Source organism: Numida meleagris, chromosome 2, assembly GCF_002078875.1.
Source record: "Numida meleagris isolate 19003 breed g44 Domestic line chromosome 2, NumMel1.0, whole genome shotgun sequence".
Taxonomy (NCBI): Eukaryota; Metazoa; Chordata; class Aves; order Galliformes; family Numididae; genus Numida; species Numida meleagris.
The window spans coordinates 46,541,908-46,559,387 of record NC_034410.1 but is presented as its reverse complement, the minus strand read 5'-3'; the positions used below and the strand labels follow the sequence as shown (position 1 = coordinate 46,559,387).

The 17,480-nt window shown below is 38.9% G+C and overlaps 1 protein-coding gene across 8 annotated transcripts in view; it reads right to left on the bottom strand.

Moving 5' to 3' along the window:
* The window catches only part of ELMO1 (engulfment and cell motility 1), a 302,503-nt gene that overhangs the window by 205,533 nt on the left and 79,490 nt on the right, over positions 1-17,480 (bottom strand). For 7 of the 8 annotated variants that reach the window (XM_021385868.1, XM_021385867.1, XM_021385872.1 and 4 more), the window contains 2 exons: positions 13,354-13,523; positions 1,774-1,809 (listed from right to left, as the gene is read on the bottom strand). In XM_021385868.1, the coding sequence (XP_021241543.1) occupies positions 1,774-1,809; positions 13,354-13,523 (206 nt within the window). Of the gene's footprint in view, positions 1-1,721; positions 1,810-13,353; positions 13,524-17,480 lie in introns of those variants that run through there. The other variant, XM_021385875.1, reaches the window with a different exon arrangement.

Sequence of the window (17,480 nt, the reverse complement as noted above, 5' to 3'; positions counted from 1 at the left end):
CAACTTCTTTAAATTAGCATTTGGTTTCTTTAGAGTAACTAGTAATAAAGACAGCAGGTAGAGGCTGCAAAATTTTAATGTTTTGTTTGTTATATTACATGCTGAAATTATTTTTATAATTTTTTCATCAATCTTTCTCCCATTAATACATGGTGAAAAGTACTTAGGATGCTTGACAACAATCGTAGAGCACTAGCGTCACCTCTTTAGTTTCAAAGGTTATGAATAAACCAAGTTCCAGAGCTGCTGGTTTCAAGGCCTGCTCAGTGGGTCTGGTATCTTAGTACAAGCACAAAACTCCGTGATTTTAGTTGTATCATTTCATTTACTACTGAAGGAAACCAGAATATTAAACTGTGTGCCCTGATATAAATTGAACCTCATCCATTTAGCATTCCAAGTTAAAATAAACTTTAGTCACGTACACATTCTTTTCTACTGAGTTCACTGATGTGCTGTATCTACAGTGATCAATAAGTATCCTCCTGAAGAGGGTAAGGCCTTGCTCCCATGGGTAAGCATGACTAAAATGTGCCAAAAAAAACCAACCCAGCTTAATTCAGGTCACCACATAACCAGATGCTAAGACCAGGGCTCAAAGCAACTGTAAGTCAGCACTTCAGTACTTTCTTGAGACCATTCAGAGGACAATCATATTATTTAATGTACAAAAGCATATTGGATAATAGAATTTGGGAGCAAAGTGGTGCTGATGGAGTATAATCATCACACACACACACAAAAAGTCACCCTACTTTTACATCAATGAGGGGAAAAAAACAGCATCAAAATGCACAGGAGGTATCTCAGCAGGAGTGATGCTGCCAAGAATCTTGAAAGCTTCATGACATTTTAATTATTTTCCTCAGAATCTAAACTTTTATATTAAGAAACGTGTTATTCCGCATTAGGTTGAGAAAGACAATGTAGAGGAATGATTTAAGATTTCTGCCAAATTTATTGCTACTGTTTAATTTATTAGGCAATGATTTAATGATTAATGGTTCAGCAGCTTTGTGAAAGCATGATTCAGCACGGATTTGGATGGGGAGCTGCACTTCCTGCACGATAAGCCACATCAGAGTGACAGATGCACGCTTAATTGATTAATTACTCTTTTGCTTGCTTAGGTTTCAGCTATACTTGATGTGACAAACTTGCAAGTCAATCAAGATACTATAGAACGTCCCTCGGGTTCCCAATTTATTAAAGCCTATGAAGTGTGCACTTAACTTGAAGCATACAGAAGAATTCCATTCAAACAATCATGCCCTAGAAGTTTCTAATAAGAAGCCCTTTAGTATATTGCAGTTTCTCTTTATGCAGTTATGTGAAATATATAACACTAACTGGGACCAGAAAATGACTGCAATCCAGATATGGCACAATGATCCTTATCTCACTAATATAAACAGTTAGAATTGTCTACTACTCACCTACTTACTCATGTAAGTCACACACAAATTTAAAAGGGGAACATGGAGAAGGCAAGGAAATGATTGCTCAAATAATAAAATAATAAAAATAAAAAAGCACCTTAATTAGGAAATTGTATAAGTCCTTGCAGAAGTTACAGAAATAAAGCACCCATTGCACAAGCAAAGCAAAAAAGGCCCCATCAGATAAGTATCAAAGAACAGAAAACAGAGGTTGAAGATTGGCTGAATGAATAAGCATAGATGTATTTACATATAAAGATTAGCGCAAGGGCCTGAACTCACTCATGCAAAAGAAGAGGAAGTGTGCAAGGTGATGATCTAATCAGGTTCTTACCAGGGCTTCATTATCTTCTGCAATTTCTGATATCGTCTGTAAAATTAAAACTTGCACGTGAGGAGATACACTTTAAAACATCTGTATGCTATTTACCTATGTATACACACACACACTTAATTCACAAAATTCAAAAGACACAGTAGAAGGCATTAAATTATAATTTGTTGTGAACAGAAATAGTTCAATATCTGCTAATGGAAGCTACATTCAAAATTAATTTTAAATATTTCTTCAGAATGTTTCTGCTAATAAAAAAGTAAAAGACAACAGCTTGTAGGGTGAAAACAATAAACATTTATCTAAAATGGCTTTTCAATTATTAAGTTGCATTTATTCAACAGTCAAAACCAGCTGTACTACCTCCATGACACTTAGCTACAGTGTAGTAGTCTTATTCCAACAGTGTGTGTCAACTCAGTCCTTTTTAATTCACAGACTGATGGACACGCCTAGACCTGAAGTGCTGTATCAACACACTTGGAAAAGACAACGACCCACATAAAAAATATAACTTATTGTTTCATATGCGAGGATGTTCACCTACACTGCTAGTCTTCAGCATGATGCTGTTACTTTCCTAGTAGCTTCAAAACACTTGGTTCCTAGTTGCGGCAAGGCTTAATGTACCTCAGTTAAAAGTTTTTTTTTTTTTTTTTTACTTAGACATTTCCTGGTTTTTCTGATACAGTGTTATGCAAAATCAGTGAACAAGAAGCTATGGCATGATATTACTATATTGGGGAAACTGGAGGCCAAATGTTACAGGAAGGAAGCAAAAAGTGCATTTGAATCATAGAATCAGAATACCCTGAGTTGGAAGGGACTCACAAGGATCATCAAGTCCAACCCCAGGCTCCACACAGGACCACCCCAAATTCCAACCCTATGTCTGAGAGTTTTGTCCAAACGCTCCTTGAAGTCCAGCAGATTAGGGCCATGCCCACTCCTCTCTGTTGAAAAACTTTTTCCCAACCCCCAGTTGCCCCTCCCCTGACACAGCTCCATGCCGTTCCCTCGGGCCCTGTCACTGTCACCAGAGAGCAGAGCTCAGCGCTGCCCCTCCGCTCCCTGTGAGGAGCTGCAGCCGCCATGAGGCCTCCCCTCAGCTCCTCTGCTCTGGGCTGAACAAACCAAGGGACCTCAGCCATTCCTCGTACTCCTTTCACTCCAGACCCTTCTCCATCTTCGTAGCCCTTCTTTGGATGCTTTCCAATAGCTCTATGTCCTTATACTGGGGCGCCTAAAACTGCACAGAGTGCTCAAGGTGAGCCTGCACCAGCGTAGAGCAGGACAGTTCCTTCCCTCAGACAGCTGTAGTCCACTAACCACAGTTTGCAAGTCAACCTCTTGCTAATAACTGGCTTCAGAACTGCTGATTATGCTAATAAGCAAACTGAAATAAAGAGATAATCAGTGGTAAAAATGGCATCCAACACAAGTAACTAACTTACTTTTAAAACATCACTTAAACCAATTAAAATATATCAGTCTTAGCATCTTCCTTTGCTTCCTAAATCTGTTTCACAGGTTTCTTTCAGCCGTTTAGATGCAGCTTCTGAGCAGCCCAGTGGCCCAGAGGAGATCAAGGAGGTCCCTGCCTCCTCCCTGTCACCTTCTCCCCAGGTCTTCCCCTTTGCATTTGCCATTCAGTCCACAATAGTTCAAAGACTTCAGTCTCTGCAACTGTTGATTCAATTTGCCTTCCCAGAACTTGAACAGATTCTTTTCTTTTCTTTTTGTACAGCAGTAACTCCTCCTACCTCGCATTTTCCATTCTCTTTATGCATAAGCAATGCCATGCTTTCTACCTAGGCTGTACATGCGTATGTAGTGTCTTTTCAGGAAGAAGTGCCCTCAGGGAGGGCAGTTTTGAGGCTGGAGAAGACACAAATACAGCATCACAGGTACAGCAGCTTGAAATCAGTCACTGCTAGTTGTTAGCTGAAATATTTATGCCTGAAGATAACGATGGAAGTGGTAACCATGTATTCCGGCACAGAATGGGCTACTGTAGCTCAAATTAGAAAAATGACAGGATTTTGTTACTGCATTTCATGGCTTTTTTATTTCTTCTGCCCCAGATATCTGTGTAGCCAGCAGTAATGACAGCAAACAAGTAACATGAGAATCATACATCTGTAAGAAGGGGAGAAAGTTCCCCCTCAATATGCTTTAGTAGCATAAAAGCTTAAAGTACTATATACAGTAAGAGAGCCCAACTTGAGCAGAATGTCCTTCATGCGCTTCTGCTAAGGGAGTGCTTCCTTGATGCAGGAAACTCTACGCTAAACCATAACAAGAACAACATCCAAAATGTGTTTTGTCAGCTCCCAAGCGTGCATGGATCCAAGCAACCTTATGCAGCACATGCCAACAAAATTTCATAGCATCCTTCTGAACTAAGTGGCAAGTAAATTTGAAATTGGTTCTGCGTCTTTCTGACATCAAAGAGGAAAAAAAAGAGTGGTGTTTGTATACTGGTGGAACTTCAAAAGGCAGTCCCAGTTTTGCCAGAGATTCTTCACAACAGGCTATAATCAGGTGCATTGTCTTCATGACTAAATTCAGGGATTAAAGAATAAATATCTTAATCCTAGAACAAAACATTTAGACAGTGTCTCTCTTAGCATTTGCAGAATCCTTCCCCACCTTGAGCCAACTGGAAATGAGTTAACTTGAGATGAGAAGATATGCAATATGAAAGGAAAATACGGAGAAAATTTAATTATATCGGTCTTTTCTGATGAAGCAACACAAAGCACATTTTGACTTGAGAGGAAAAATAACACTCATATTAGAGCAAACAATTTCAATCAATCTCTGTTACTTGTGCTTGTGAAAAGAGCAGCAATCAAGAACACCAAATGCTGCAGTAATATCATACAGGATGGTTACATATGCACTTGTTTCACCACTAAACAAGCAGAGGCCATTATCTAAAGGAGTGCATGCTATTTTCATCCCATCATTAAACTAAAGGCCTAAAGAACTTGGTATTAAAAGGAATTCTGCCCATGTTCACCCACAGACTGCGCTGAAGCTAATGCTCAAGGGGTAATCAAGCCAACTCTTCCAGCAAGGCAATCTGGAAAGGAACAAGTACAGTCCACCACTTCCATCAGGTTTCTTCTTTCTATATATACACAACTGCTATTCCTCCTGGTAGCAACCAGACAGTTCTGTAAAACACTTCCTGGGAAACTTATCATAGGCATGGTCAAAAATGCTGAAAATCTTGGTGATCTAGAATAAGACTGTGATGAGCTTGGTGACTATATTTATCATTTTTTAGAAGCTGTCTCTTAATTGCGCTTAGACAGACGTGAATAAAACCATGGTCAAACACAAACATTATGAAGACAAATTAACTAGCATTTATGAAAGGTTCACATGCTATAGTAGTGAAAGCCATAAAAGCAGACAGCAATTTTAATATGGGGAGAAGTCACAAAGCAAATGCCAACATAATGCCAAATAAACATTAACGACAAGTTACCAGATTAGACATTTTGCTACAATAATATGTTCCCTGTTTGGCCTCAGAGGAACTTTGTGATACACTTCTAGCTGAATCCCAAGGAGCAGCAGTTCCCTTTGGACCTCCCCAAGCCATACAGACTTTGCTCACACTGCACGACAGGTTAAATTACGTCGAAAATGGCTTCCAGCAGAGACCAGCTTAGCAAGGGCCTACCTGGATCAACTCCTACCTGTTCATGTGCAAAAAAATCCACTGTACAATGACCAAAAATATTCCAAATCTTACTGACAGCTGGGTAACACACACTGCACAATAAAGGCATGTTGACACTGGAGAAAACTGCTAAAAATTTTGTAGTCAGTACACACTCACTGGAGTTAGCTGCAACCAAGTATCTGAACCTGCACTGCTTAAATACATGCCGAGAGGGATAAAAATACCACCGAGGATAAAAGTTCTCCTTGCAGTTATGTTCCTTGTGAGGGTCATTACTAGCAAAGGTAGAAGAAGTGCATGAGAACTTCCGCCTGGACATAACAAAAACTGACTGGATAATGGATGGAGGATCTGTTAACAACATTACATCTGTATTTGGTTACTGCTTTCCAGGCAAACAAGCCCCTGCCCTCGGTAAGAGGCAGTGCTTAAGAATCACAACAAGACAAATACACAGGAGTTCATTTGTGGATTCCCTCTGTATTAGGTGTGGCTATCACATAAAGTCCAGGAATTGCTGTGGCCAGTCGTTAAAATGTATTATTAGGATGAACTTGCGAAATGACTATGAAGGAGAACAGCAGCACTCCCACTTCTCACAGCCACCACAACAACCCACAGCCACCGCAACTCAATACAAAAACATTCTGGAAAAGTTGCAGAAGTGGAGATTTTAAGCTTTCCTCCTATTTTTTGCTGTTTCCTCGAAAAAAAAAAAAACCACTTTCATATGGAATTAAAAAAAGATGAATTGATGTATTTTGTCTGCCACTTGATACTCTGAAGAATATTTAGAAACATAAATCTACTGCAGAATGTCTCTTTTTAATCACATTTTACAAAAGTGCTTGCCAAACCAAAACCAGCATTACTGCTTCCTCTCTTCTCCCTTGTTTCTGTCAACAAGGTGTTGAAATCAATACTTATCTAGGGACATTCAAATGCTAATATTTTTAAGCTCAGGTCAAGAAAGAAGAAGAACCCCGGAGTAAAACCAGGTAGGATGAGGGGAATGCAGGCCGCAACAGCTGTCCTCATTTTCCGTCCAAAGGTGTTATGGTTCATTCTCCCATCATTAACATCTCTGCAGCGGAATAACAGGTTTACCTAATTTTTATATACTGCTCTGGATTTCTGCCTCACAGACAATGGTCACACACTCCCGACATTACAGAAGCGCTAAGAAATGAAGATTGCACAAAGTCCCTGTTGGATGGGAATTAACGTTGGCAGGAGTGTCAGATTAAGTAATCTGTGCTTCCAGGTGAAAATTTGCAGGAATGACTGAGCCTAATAGCCCAGTGCTGTCAAAACCAAAAATTATTTTCCTCCCTCCATTGGCTGGCTTATTTTCCAATGGATTAGCAAACTGAATTGGCACACTAAGGAGTCAGATGAGCAGTGGAGCTGACCAAGGGTTGAGATGACCAAAAGAGGGAGCAGGGACTATGCAGTCAGCAGCAGAGAAGGGTAGAAAAGGACTATTTCATTTAGCAAAGACCGACTAGCTTAGTGCTGTGCACATCTTCTGAAAAAAATTCGTTTTCCACTTATACAGTCATCTGTGCTTGTATAACTGTTTTCTGGGGCAACAAGATGAGCTCAGTAAGGGAGCTGAACTGGGTTAAGGGATATTCTATTAAAAGTAGCCTTTATTGTTACTCTTAATAATCTAGACCAGTTTTCCAGTCTTGCAATAAATAGTTTGGTGTAACTTTCCAGACAAAGCAGGACAGGAACAAGTGGCTGTGAGCACAGGCAGCCTAAGTGTTTTGACAGCAGTACTGAAATACTCATCAGACTGGGATGGAAAAATGTATTAGCAGGTATGTGAGCAATTGTCCCAAAAAGCGTGCTAAAGTCGGAATAACTCCAACCTACATTCCATTTTCCACTGGGCTGGCATACTGCATTATCTCGGTAAGACAAGCCAAGAGCTAGTATATCACTGAACAATGCAATTTGTCCTTAAAGTCTGCACAATTGCCATCTTGATGATGTCCAGTTGTAGAGCAGCCAACTCCACAACTGCTTGTCTGTTCAGTAGATGACTCCTCTTAGTTGAGAGGTAAAAGACCCATACAAATGTACATTTATTGAAAAGTATACCTGAATCTGATATAACTACATTTATCATAGCATTTCAATAGCAAAATGACAAAATTTAACAACCACCACTATTTGAAACAAGTTTTTCCTCTCTGATTTGTACACTAAGCAGTTGCATCTCCCTAAAAATTAAAACCAGACAACGTGCAACCATGTCCGAGCAGCATCAATCAGCACACTCCTGTGCTACAATACAGCCACTCAGTATAGCCACAGCTATGAAGCAGATCCCTGAAGAACTCCCTTCCCAAAAGCAACAGAAATAATTCTGGTTACTGTCAAGACAGCTAGGCGTTGCATAGTCTTAGCTAGTCTCAGCTTTTTGGCAAAAAACTGCCTATGATTTCAGCCAAATGACAAGTGACAGAGACAGAAATACTGCCAAAAAAAAAAAAAAAAAAAGTACTGAAAATTCTGCATAGGTCTTCCTGCTTTTCTTCCTAGTCATGAGATTATTATTATTATTATTATTACTGGTAGTGACAAAAATAAATTCAGATTCCTTTTATTAACTCTTCAGTCTTCCAATATTTATGGCTTCCAATATTTATTGGCTTGTCCAATATTTATGGCCTTATCTTATTTTATGGGGAACCAGTGGGATTCTTTTTGCCCTTTTAAGTAAGGCTGACTCTGTCAGTTACACACCTCATCTGATACATCAAGGAAAAAAATACCACATCTTTACCAGTCTGTAACATCAGAAAGACTATACAGCTGTAATTTTCCAAAAATATTAATTCTGGACTAGTCTGTGGAATATCTCTCTGAGTGGCCTACATTATCTCAGATGAGGTAGCAAAGAGACACGATAATTTCTTCCAGTTTGGCCCCTGAATGCATTTTTCATCAGTCAGCATGGTATTTAGGAGCCTCTAACATTGCCTTCCTTCTCCCTCCTTTTAGTGCACTGCACTCTGTGGAGGGGAGCAGAAGAATATACTCCCTACTCTTCCCTTATACACTATCTACACATCCAACCAGATAGACAGCATATTCAGCTTCCCTCAAACAGGCAGGAACTGGGCTTCAAATGAAAACTACTGCTAGGAGAGCTATGGAAAGCTATTTCTGAAGTCTCTTATGAGGAAAACAACTGTGTTTGTACACATACCCGTTTTTGTGATAAGGATGCACCAAGTCTAAGAAATAAATTCAACATCATGGATAATTCTAAAAAGAAATCAGTATTTAGTTGTTCTTGACAACTTAACTTGCATTGCAGTCTCTCCTATAACTTAGAGGTCACATGAACAACAAAAATAAACCCAATACAAACTTTTTTGTTACTGTTTAATAAGAGACTCACAACATGCTCTGGAAACAAGAATGAGCCTGAAGGAAAAACAAAAATGTGAACAGTTTCTAAGACATGCTGCATCTCTGATAAGATAAATATATCCACTCTGACAAGATGCTCTCTCAAATTCCCAAGAGCCCCATATACCCTACAACCTGCTCACAACCAACCCCTATGGTTTTGCCCCAGCACACACCATGCCTACAGTTCCTTTGCTCTAAGCAGCAGGCACTCAAGGAGACCTGGCCCAAATTATCTAACTACATAAAGCACTGAAAACACTTTTGATACACAATAAATAAATAATTAAACAAAATAATGATTTAAAAAATCTAAAAAGACCTCTCTCAGTTTGTTATTTTTCAAGCTGCATTATCAACAAACTGGAAAGGTTATTTTTTTATACATTCTAACTTCCTTCAATACTCAGAGATATAGCATATGGAAAATTAAATAGGAAACACTGTTAGCTCTTGTCAAGTTTTTGCATTACTACTTTTCATCACCAGCAAAATACTAAAAACACAGGACTTTCATTCCCTTGCTCTGGCAACTGTACTTTTATAGGGATCAGCTTCACTGAAATAATTAGTAAGTAGCACAATAAATAAAGTCAACTATAAATACAGCATAGGCCTCTTGCTGAAAGTTATAGCTGGAGTCTTGATTTCCAGAGGCTGCCCTCTGAAATTTAATTACAGGCTCAAATTATAACGTAAGAGCTGCCCCTAACATGAGCTCCACACGCAAAGAAAACCTCAGAGCAACCTTACACTGAGCATGATCGTACTTTTAATGAACACTGTTTGCCCCTTTGGGGAAAATAGAGAATAAAGCTTGAATTAACAAAATTCATCAATTTCTAGCACAGCTGCACCACACCATGAACAGAGGCCCCACTCAACCTGGGCTCTTCCAACACAGGGCTCTCCTCAGCTGCGTTAACCCAGAGGCAGCCAGGATAGCACACAAGAGGCTGCACGCAGAACAGCATCAGACTCATGGGGAATAGCTCATCCCCTGCGATCCCTCACAGACTTCATGCCAATTTCTGGGCTCTAAGACCAGAGCAGACATAGAGGAAAGCAAACAAACAAACACAAAAAAACCCATACACCTTTTCTGCATTTATTCATGTCCTCTTCCTTTCTGGTAGCTGCAAGTCTCAAAAAGAGCAAAACCAAACTGCATATTTCTCAAGTTAACAAGCTGAACTGTCTTTGTGAAGCATCCAGACAACAGAATAAATTCAAGGAAGGCAGCAGGGCTGCTCTGGAGAGCAAGGGTTAGCATATAAGTAGTGGGAGAAGAAGGCCTGGAGCTGGACCAGCTGGACTACGCACAGCAGCAAGAAGCTATCAGGGTTCCTCAGCTATATGGCTGAGTTGCAATGTCATTCAGTCAAGGCTGACTGAACAGTAACTCAGTGGTGGGTAAGATACCTCCACAGTAATGATATACCCTAAGGGTATCTTTACAAAATACATTGCCTTCTGAAATGGCCAAAGAAGTTTCTGTCCTTTCCTCAAACTTCTGTCTGCTCCTTCCTCCTCCAATACTGGCCTCACTGCATTATGCTAATACAATCATTTGGGTAAGCCAGCCTATGGCCAGTTAAAAATACCATTAGGGAAAAGAAAGTAGCAAGTACTGGGATGGGGAAGGGAAGGAAAGAAAGCTTTTTGGTTTGCAGTATTTCCATGATGTGGTCAGCAGCATAGCCCACAAGGCCCAGCACGCAAGCTAACAGTGTGAGGCCTTCAGCCAGGCCATCCAGTTTGGCCAGCATCTTGTGGGACATCTTGTTAATAGTACTGTAATGGGGCCAAGCAAAAGCAGGACTAGAGAACATACGAGGACATTTTACTGATTCCAGTAGCTTTTCCTTGTCACCCTAGAAGACTCAGACTGCTGTTTGTTCAACCCTCTCCTCCCTATATTTTTCTTCTTTATATCCCACACAGAGTTTGTTCACAGGCCATTTTGACAAGCTGTTTTGTTGTAATAATCAAGTAAAAAACCAAAGAAACAAAAACTATATTAAGGATTCTTTGGTGGAAGTACTTCCTCTATTGGCTTAATGTGTTAAAACATCAGAAGTCCAAAGAATGACCTCTGAAGTAGGATCAATACCTTGAAGTCAAACCAGAAAGGGAAGTAGCAGTGCCACAGAGGGCTTGGGTTACTGAATCTCTTGATATCAGGATTTGCTGCTTTCATTAAATCTCAAGTACTGTTAAACATGCATTTATCAGACAGTGATGCAAAGCATAGAAGTATAATGGAATGTATACTGTAGCACAGATGCTACACTTCTGTGAAGTCCGTTCACAAAAGGAGACTCAGTTAAAAACAGAAGCTTGGACCATTCAGAATCCGCAGAATGTCTAAGTTGGTAAGCATGAAAAAGACTGCAGTCAGTACTGAGTGCTCATCAAGATGTGAAGATGCGGGAAATATTTACTGTCTGCATCTTAGTTCAATGTCTGATCTAGACAGCATTTCTCCCTGCAGGCAGAAACACTGAGAAATAGATTAGACAAATAGAATGATCAATGCCTCTTTGGTGATATATTACACCAATTAAAAAGAAGAATCCGAAATTCCTCCAAACAAAAGTCACTTCTAAAAAACAGCAATTGTAATGCGAAGGACTAGTGCAGCCTACCAGCCTCCTATGTACTTGAAAACGTGTGCCCTCAGTAGGAATTGTTAGTAGACAAGTTGCTGCATACTTCTTTCAATATCAGTGTTGGTTAAAGTAGTTTTCCCTCCCAGAATGTTATTTTTAATCCAGACCAGTATGGTGCAGTTTGGCCTAGCTCTCAGCTACAAAACAATAATATAGTCGCATCTGAAGAGTAGGGAGGGCACTTGCTTTAGCCTTGATGTAGCTAAAAGAAATGTTAAAAAAATTTAAAAAGAAAGAATGTTCTTTGTTTTAATACAAAGTGAAACACTGTAATCTAAACACCTTCTGCAGCGGAGTAAGTAAGCCATTTAACTAAATCCATGACAAAACAAACTACAGATACAGTAGTTTTTAAATTGCTTGTGCTCTTTATAGGCACATATGCGCATGCCCATTCCATATAATTTTGCATTAATTCATTGGGAAGTGGTGGATGTAACTTTGTATTTTTACTAACTTAAGCCTATCTTTAGTTTTAATTTAATTTGGTCCCTAAACACAAAGTACATGAACATAAGATGATTGACAACTGTATGGAAAAAAAAGGCTTCTAGATACTAAATTAACATAGTACATCCCACAGACCACACCACTGCAAAAAATAAAGACCATAAGCCCAAAACACTAAAGATAAAACCAGGACATACTGTAACTCCAGTGTACCACTGGAGTTAGGCAGTGAGGATTTGAAGTCCAGTGGATCATTGTAAGCATAATAGGCAGTGATCAGCAAGAATATGCTCTTACATTTTCCAACATAACAAACTATTTATAGTTTGGACAGATATTTTTGGGGGAGGCAGGGACAAATTTCCAGTACATTTTGCATGAGATCATAACAGATGATTATATTTCGAAGCCCATTTACTAATTTTACTTTACTCCATACATTATTCACTTTCCTGAACCTGAGGAAACACAAGCGCATCTGAAAGGAGATTTAGACTGATTGCAGCAACTGGCTTCTGATGTCTAGTCCACAAGACTGAATATCCTCAGTGAATGAGAAAGCTATTTTTAGACTATTTACTTTCTCTCAGCAGAGTGTGTGGGAATTACTGATTTCTTCACTTGTAGTAGAGGTTGACACTGCAAAGCACTAAAAACTCTTACTTGAATTCAAAAGTCTACTTGAAGTATTAACTGTTAAAACATAATTTAATAGTGCAACAATTCAGCTGATACATTCACTGTAGCATCCACATTAAGACAACAGAAAGTCATTTGGTACCACAGTTCAAAGTTTCACCAGTGGTGAAAATTGGCAAGATGTTCTGGTAAAGAATATTTTCAGATGTCACCTCTTAGTTTCAAAAAGTCATTATCATTTGACAAACGTCAGCCAGAATTAAAATAATAAAAATAGAAATAAGATGCTAACACTAGGTTTTGCTGTTACAGGCTCTGCAGTGTTCTGAGAAACACTAAATTTAAAACACAGTTTTCACACAACATCACTTAAACATCAGCTTTTAATCGTACTGTCAGCGATTTATTTCAATTGTAAAGGGAAGAAACAGGGACCACATCCTTCCTCAGAATTTTACAGCATAGTGGGTACTTGTTACTTTGCTCACCCCCTTCTCCCACCAGCCCACTGTTAAGGAAAATTAAAAATACATAATATATTCTCATTGAAAATGGATATACTCTCCTAACAGCAGAGAATTGCATAGATCTTTCATTTTAAGTCATCTTAAAAGATGTATATAAATATACTTTAGGCAATCAGAAAGAGCCAATCCACATTCCACATAATAATTTAAATGGAAGACTTACTCTGTGCCACTTTCAACCATTTGTGTTAGGAGAGAAATGCCATCTAGGTTTATAAACTCTTGGGCAAATGTAACATCCCTTGAGTAGTTGGCTAAGTCTTTCAGTGCTTCTAACTTCGCATCCATACTAGAAGATTGGATCCTCTCATGGAGCTGCTGTGCATTTTGAGCCTGAAAGAGAAATAAAACATACAGAATAAAAACAAAATAACTTTTGTAACAATGGCAATAATGAATAAAATGTTAGCACAAACAGGAATGATGACCATGCTTGATATTAATGATATTTAACACTTGCATGCTCTGAAATGTTCAAGTAGCTCAAATGCATATTATTTTTACAAAATTCTATTACTCATTTATTACTCCACCATTATGTATAGTTATTTGGGATGCTGCAAAATTGTAAGTTGAGAAATGGATAGATATACCACCGTGGCAGGCAAAATGCAAGCATTATGGAAGACAAGACAGCCTTTGGTTTGAAGAGCTTATGTGTCACATCAATGGAAGTAGAAGTGAAAATAAAATAAATCATATCAGACAATCTCAGCATACCAGTGGCAGCATTTTTTTTTCCTGTGAACACTTAACATCGGTTTACGTACTTCTTGTGACCTTTAGTAACAAAGACCATATACTGTCCTAATCAGGTTATATCAAGAGAGCCCAGCATCAAGTCTTCTGCTCCTTCCTCCTCATTTCTCTCCCATTTGTCCACCATCCATTTGAAACCCTGTATTCTCTCTACAAGGAGCATAGGAATGATTACTTCCCACATACTGTGATGTTACCATTCACACATCTTTGATCAATATCTACTACTAGTAGTAGTTCAATATCTACTGCTACTCTGCCCGTTAACACTTTAAATACAGTACGAGGAGACAAAAAAAAATCCAAACTGAACACCGATTATATGAAAAAAGTTAAAGGGATATTTAAATGAAGAGTATTAAATTGTCTTTCTGTTGAGCTGTACAAGTACTTTACATCTCCCATTTTCAATTTGATTATTTCAATTACCTGAACACAATACCCAAAAGCATCAGTTAATCTCTAGTCCAGCCAGTAAATCTAGCCAATCCTCCACATTATATGCAGATACTTGCAAAACTCTGTTTTCCAAAATTCACTTATCTGCACTGAATGAAAGGTAAATGAGAAGCTATGTGTTGTTAGAAAACTAGATTTATGGTAAATCCTGCTCACAATTATTTTCTCTGAGATTATTTTTTCTCAGCAAAAGAAGAATCAAAATAGGGGGGAAAAAAAGGCTGTGCTGACAGAGAATTCGTTTTCTGATCAAGGAATTTATATACCCTTCACGAAGATGATCAAGAGATGATCAACTCTGCAGATCAAGATCCTCAGATACTGGACATTTAAACAGAACACAGAAAAAATAAAACTGTGGTGTTGATACAGATGAAAATTCCTATCAACATAATCTTAACTGCTTTACAAACGTTAATAAATTAAATGTCCCAATACTCTCTCAGATCAGAAAAGTTTGTTATTTTCCATTGTTTACAAATAAAAATTAATGTATGTTCTACACACAGATTTTGGTCAGAACATATCTGCTGAAAAGAAGCATGTACAGGGAAGAAATAACTTCTAGATACTATAACTGTGGTTAGCACCTTCAACTAAGAGAAAAAGAACATCCTTTAGTCTGAGGCTATTCTATGCCTTAAGCATTAGGTGGTACAGCCATAGCAGTTACATTATCTATAATAAGGCAGAATTATGTCATCCAAACTGTCTCTTGGCCACCTAAGCTACCCACTCTCATCAACTGGTCTGAGCTGCAGTAGAGAAATGATGGCTTATGTCTTCTCCTTGTAATGACAATGGCTGTCTGAATGGTAATAAGAAAAATATTTTCTCACACATAAGCAGGTGATAGGCTAAATCATTCGCCAAAACCTACAGAAAAAAATAAAAATATATTCTGCCAATTTCCAGCTTCCTAGGTAACCACAAAATACTTCCTCCAAATCTTCTGCTTCTTATCCTTTAGAGTGGGTAAGGAAGTACTGATAAAGTATTATTGTACAAGCATCTAGAAAAACTCATGGCAACTGCTATTACTGCAAGAAGTGCAAGTTCAACTGCCAACTCTTACCTCACCAGAAAAAAAAAGCCTTAATTGAGCTGTTTATTCTCAGGACTCTCCAGTATAACAGGAAGATCCAGAGATGAAAAATGTCCTCTTTCTCAGAATACATGCAATGTCTGAATTCCTTTCTACCTTAGAAATGAAGTACTTTGGAAAATCCTCAGTATTGCCCTAGGAGCTATACTCCTCTGACTTTGGAAAAGATTGCTTAAATTATTCAACTCATTAAGGTCAGCGCACATCTTCCTCCATCTGTCGTGGCTCTGAGAGAGTACCGCCCCTACTTGCTCTCTACCTGCCTACTGAAGCCTATAGTCCTCCCAGCTCTCCATGGGAAGGTCTTCTGAAGGACCTCATGAAAATAAAACAAATTGCAAAGATGAACAAAACACCAGGTTCGCTGTGACTGAGCAGCATTCCTGAGCTGTTCAACCAGCAAACTGGAGGGGCTGAAACTTGGGCAGCAGAGCTGTGACTAGACAAGTGGGTATGGTGACCTCATATACAGCACAGCAGCAAGCAAGAGAGGATATGTGAACAGCGACAGGAGCAATCACCCCTGTGACTGGTGCATAAACAACTCCTCATCTTCATACACATTAACAACAGCTTATTACTTGCCATGTTTCCCCCTCCCTTTGTGGGGGGAACCCTGCTTCCACCAAAGCCGCCTGAGGATGGGAACTGCTGCTGCCAGTTAAACTTCCACTGCACAGGAATCAACCCCTAGCTGGAAAAAACCAACCTTCTCTCTCACCAAAACTGAGAATATTGGTATAGGAATGCACATTAACAGCTCACCTACACTGCCAAACAGCAGCAGAACCAGCCTTTCAACAGAGATGTGTTAGCCCTGGGTTCTGTGAAGCCAGTGAGAGTTTGCAATTCACAATGCTAAAATCGAAACATAATCTTAAATCTGAGACAGTGTAGCCTCCTCCAAAGAGCACAAAATCTATAATGCAATGTCTCTTTGTCACAAACGTGGTAGAGTCCTGCCTTAAGCACATAAAAGAGAACTTACTAATACCATAGTCTGTATCAGACTATACCAATGCTAAATGTCCCATGAGCAAAGTTTCTACACAGCTGTCCTTGATGTATATTAAACAAGTTTTGCATCCAACAAACCTTATTCCATCTAATATTGGAAAAGAACTGGCAATGGCAGAGCAGATCTTGATTAAAGAGGTAAACAAATATTTGTGTCAGCAAAAATATTGGTACATGTGTCTCACTGAAAACATGGCCAGAAATAGTGCTGGCTGTTGTCATTGCAAATGCCCGATGGGTGAAAACATTACTTCAGTGAATACCACGCAATTCTCTCAAGTCACCTAGGCCTTGTTGCCATAGCATTCATATATGCTTATGGAATGTACAGCTCATTTATGACTGCATTACAAAATGAAACTCAGATGAAATATGGTTTAACTACTTACCAGGGAGATATTTCAATGATTTACAGCCCATCGGTGGATGGACAGAGAGCACAGCTCATTAAAGCAACTGTAGAACTAGCTGCCATGTCTCTGCTCTTATTGAAATATCATTCAAGTAAGAACAATAAATAAATACATAAAATCTGCCCAACTGAGAACTATTATGAGGGAATTAACAGAAACACGTCTGTTCAAGTAAATGAAAGAACATTAACTGCTCTCCTGTTTAGAAAGGCAGGAAGAGAGAAAACTTGCAGAATGCGTGCTGTTGAAGCCCAAGGATTTCAAAAGGTTATCAAGAGACATAAGCTGTATGTCTAGTCTAAAACGACTTGCTCCAAGGACAGCCAGAAAGGTTGCCCTTAGAGAGAAGCAGTGCTTAAAAGGAGCAGCTTGATGAGATTGACAGATTAAAAAGAAAACTAATGACCTAAATCCAAGATGTGGCTTGCTTAGAGACTCAAATAGTCATTTGGAGGTTAGGAATCCCAAGATCATCCTAACAAAGGATTCTTTTGAACAAATTATCACTTCTTTGGCACTGAAGATTTTGTGCATCAA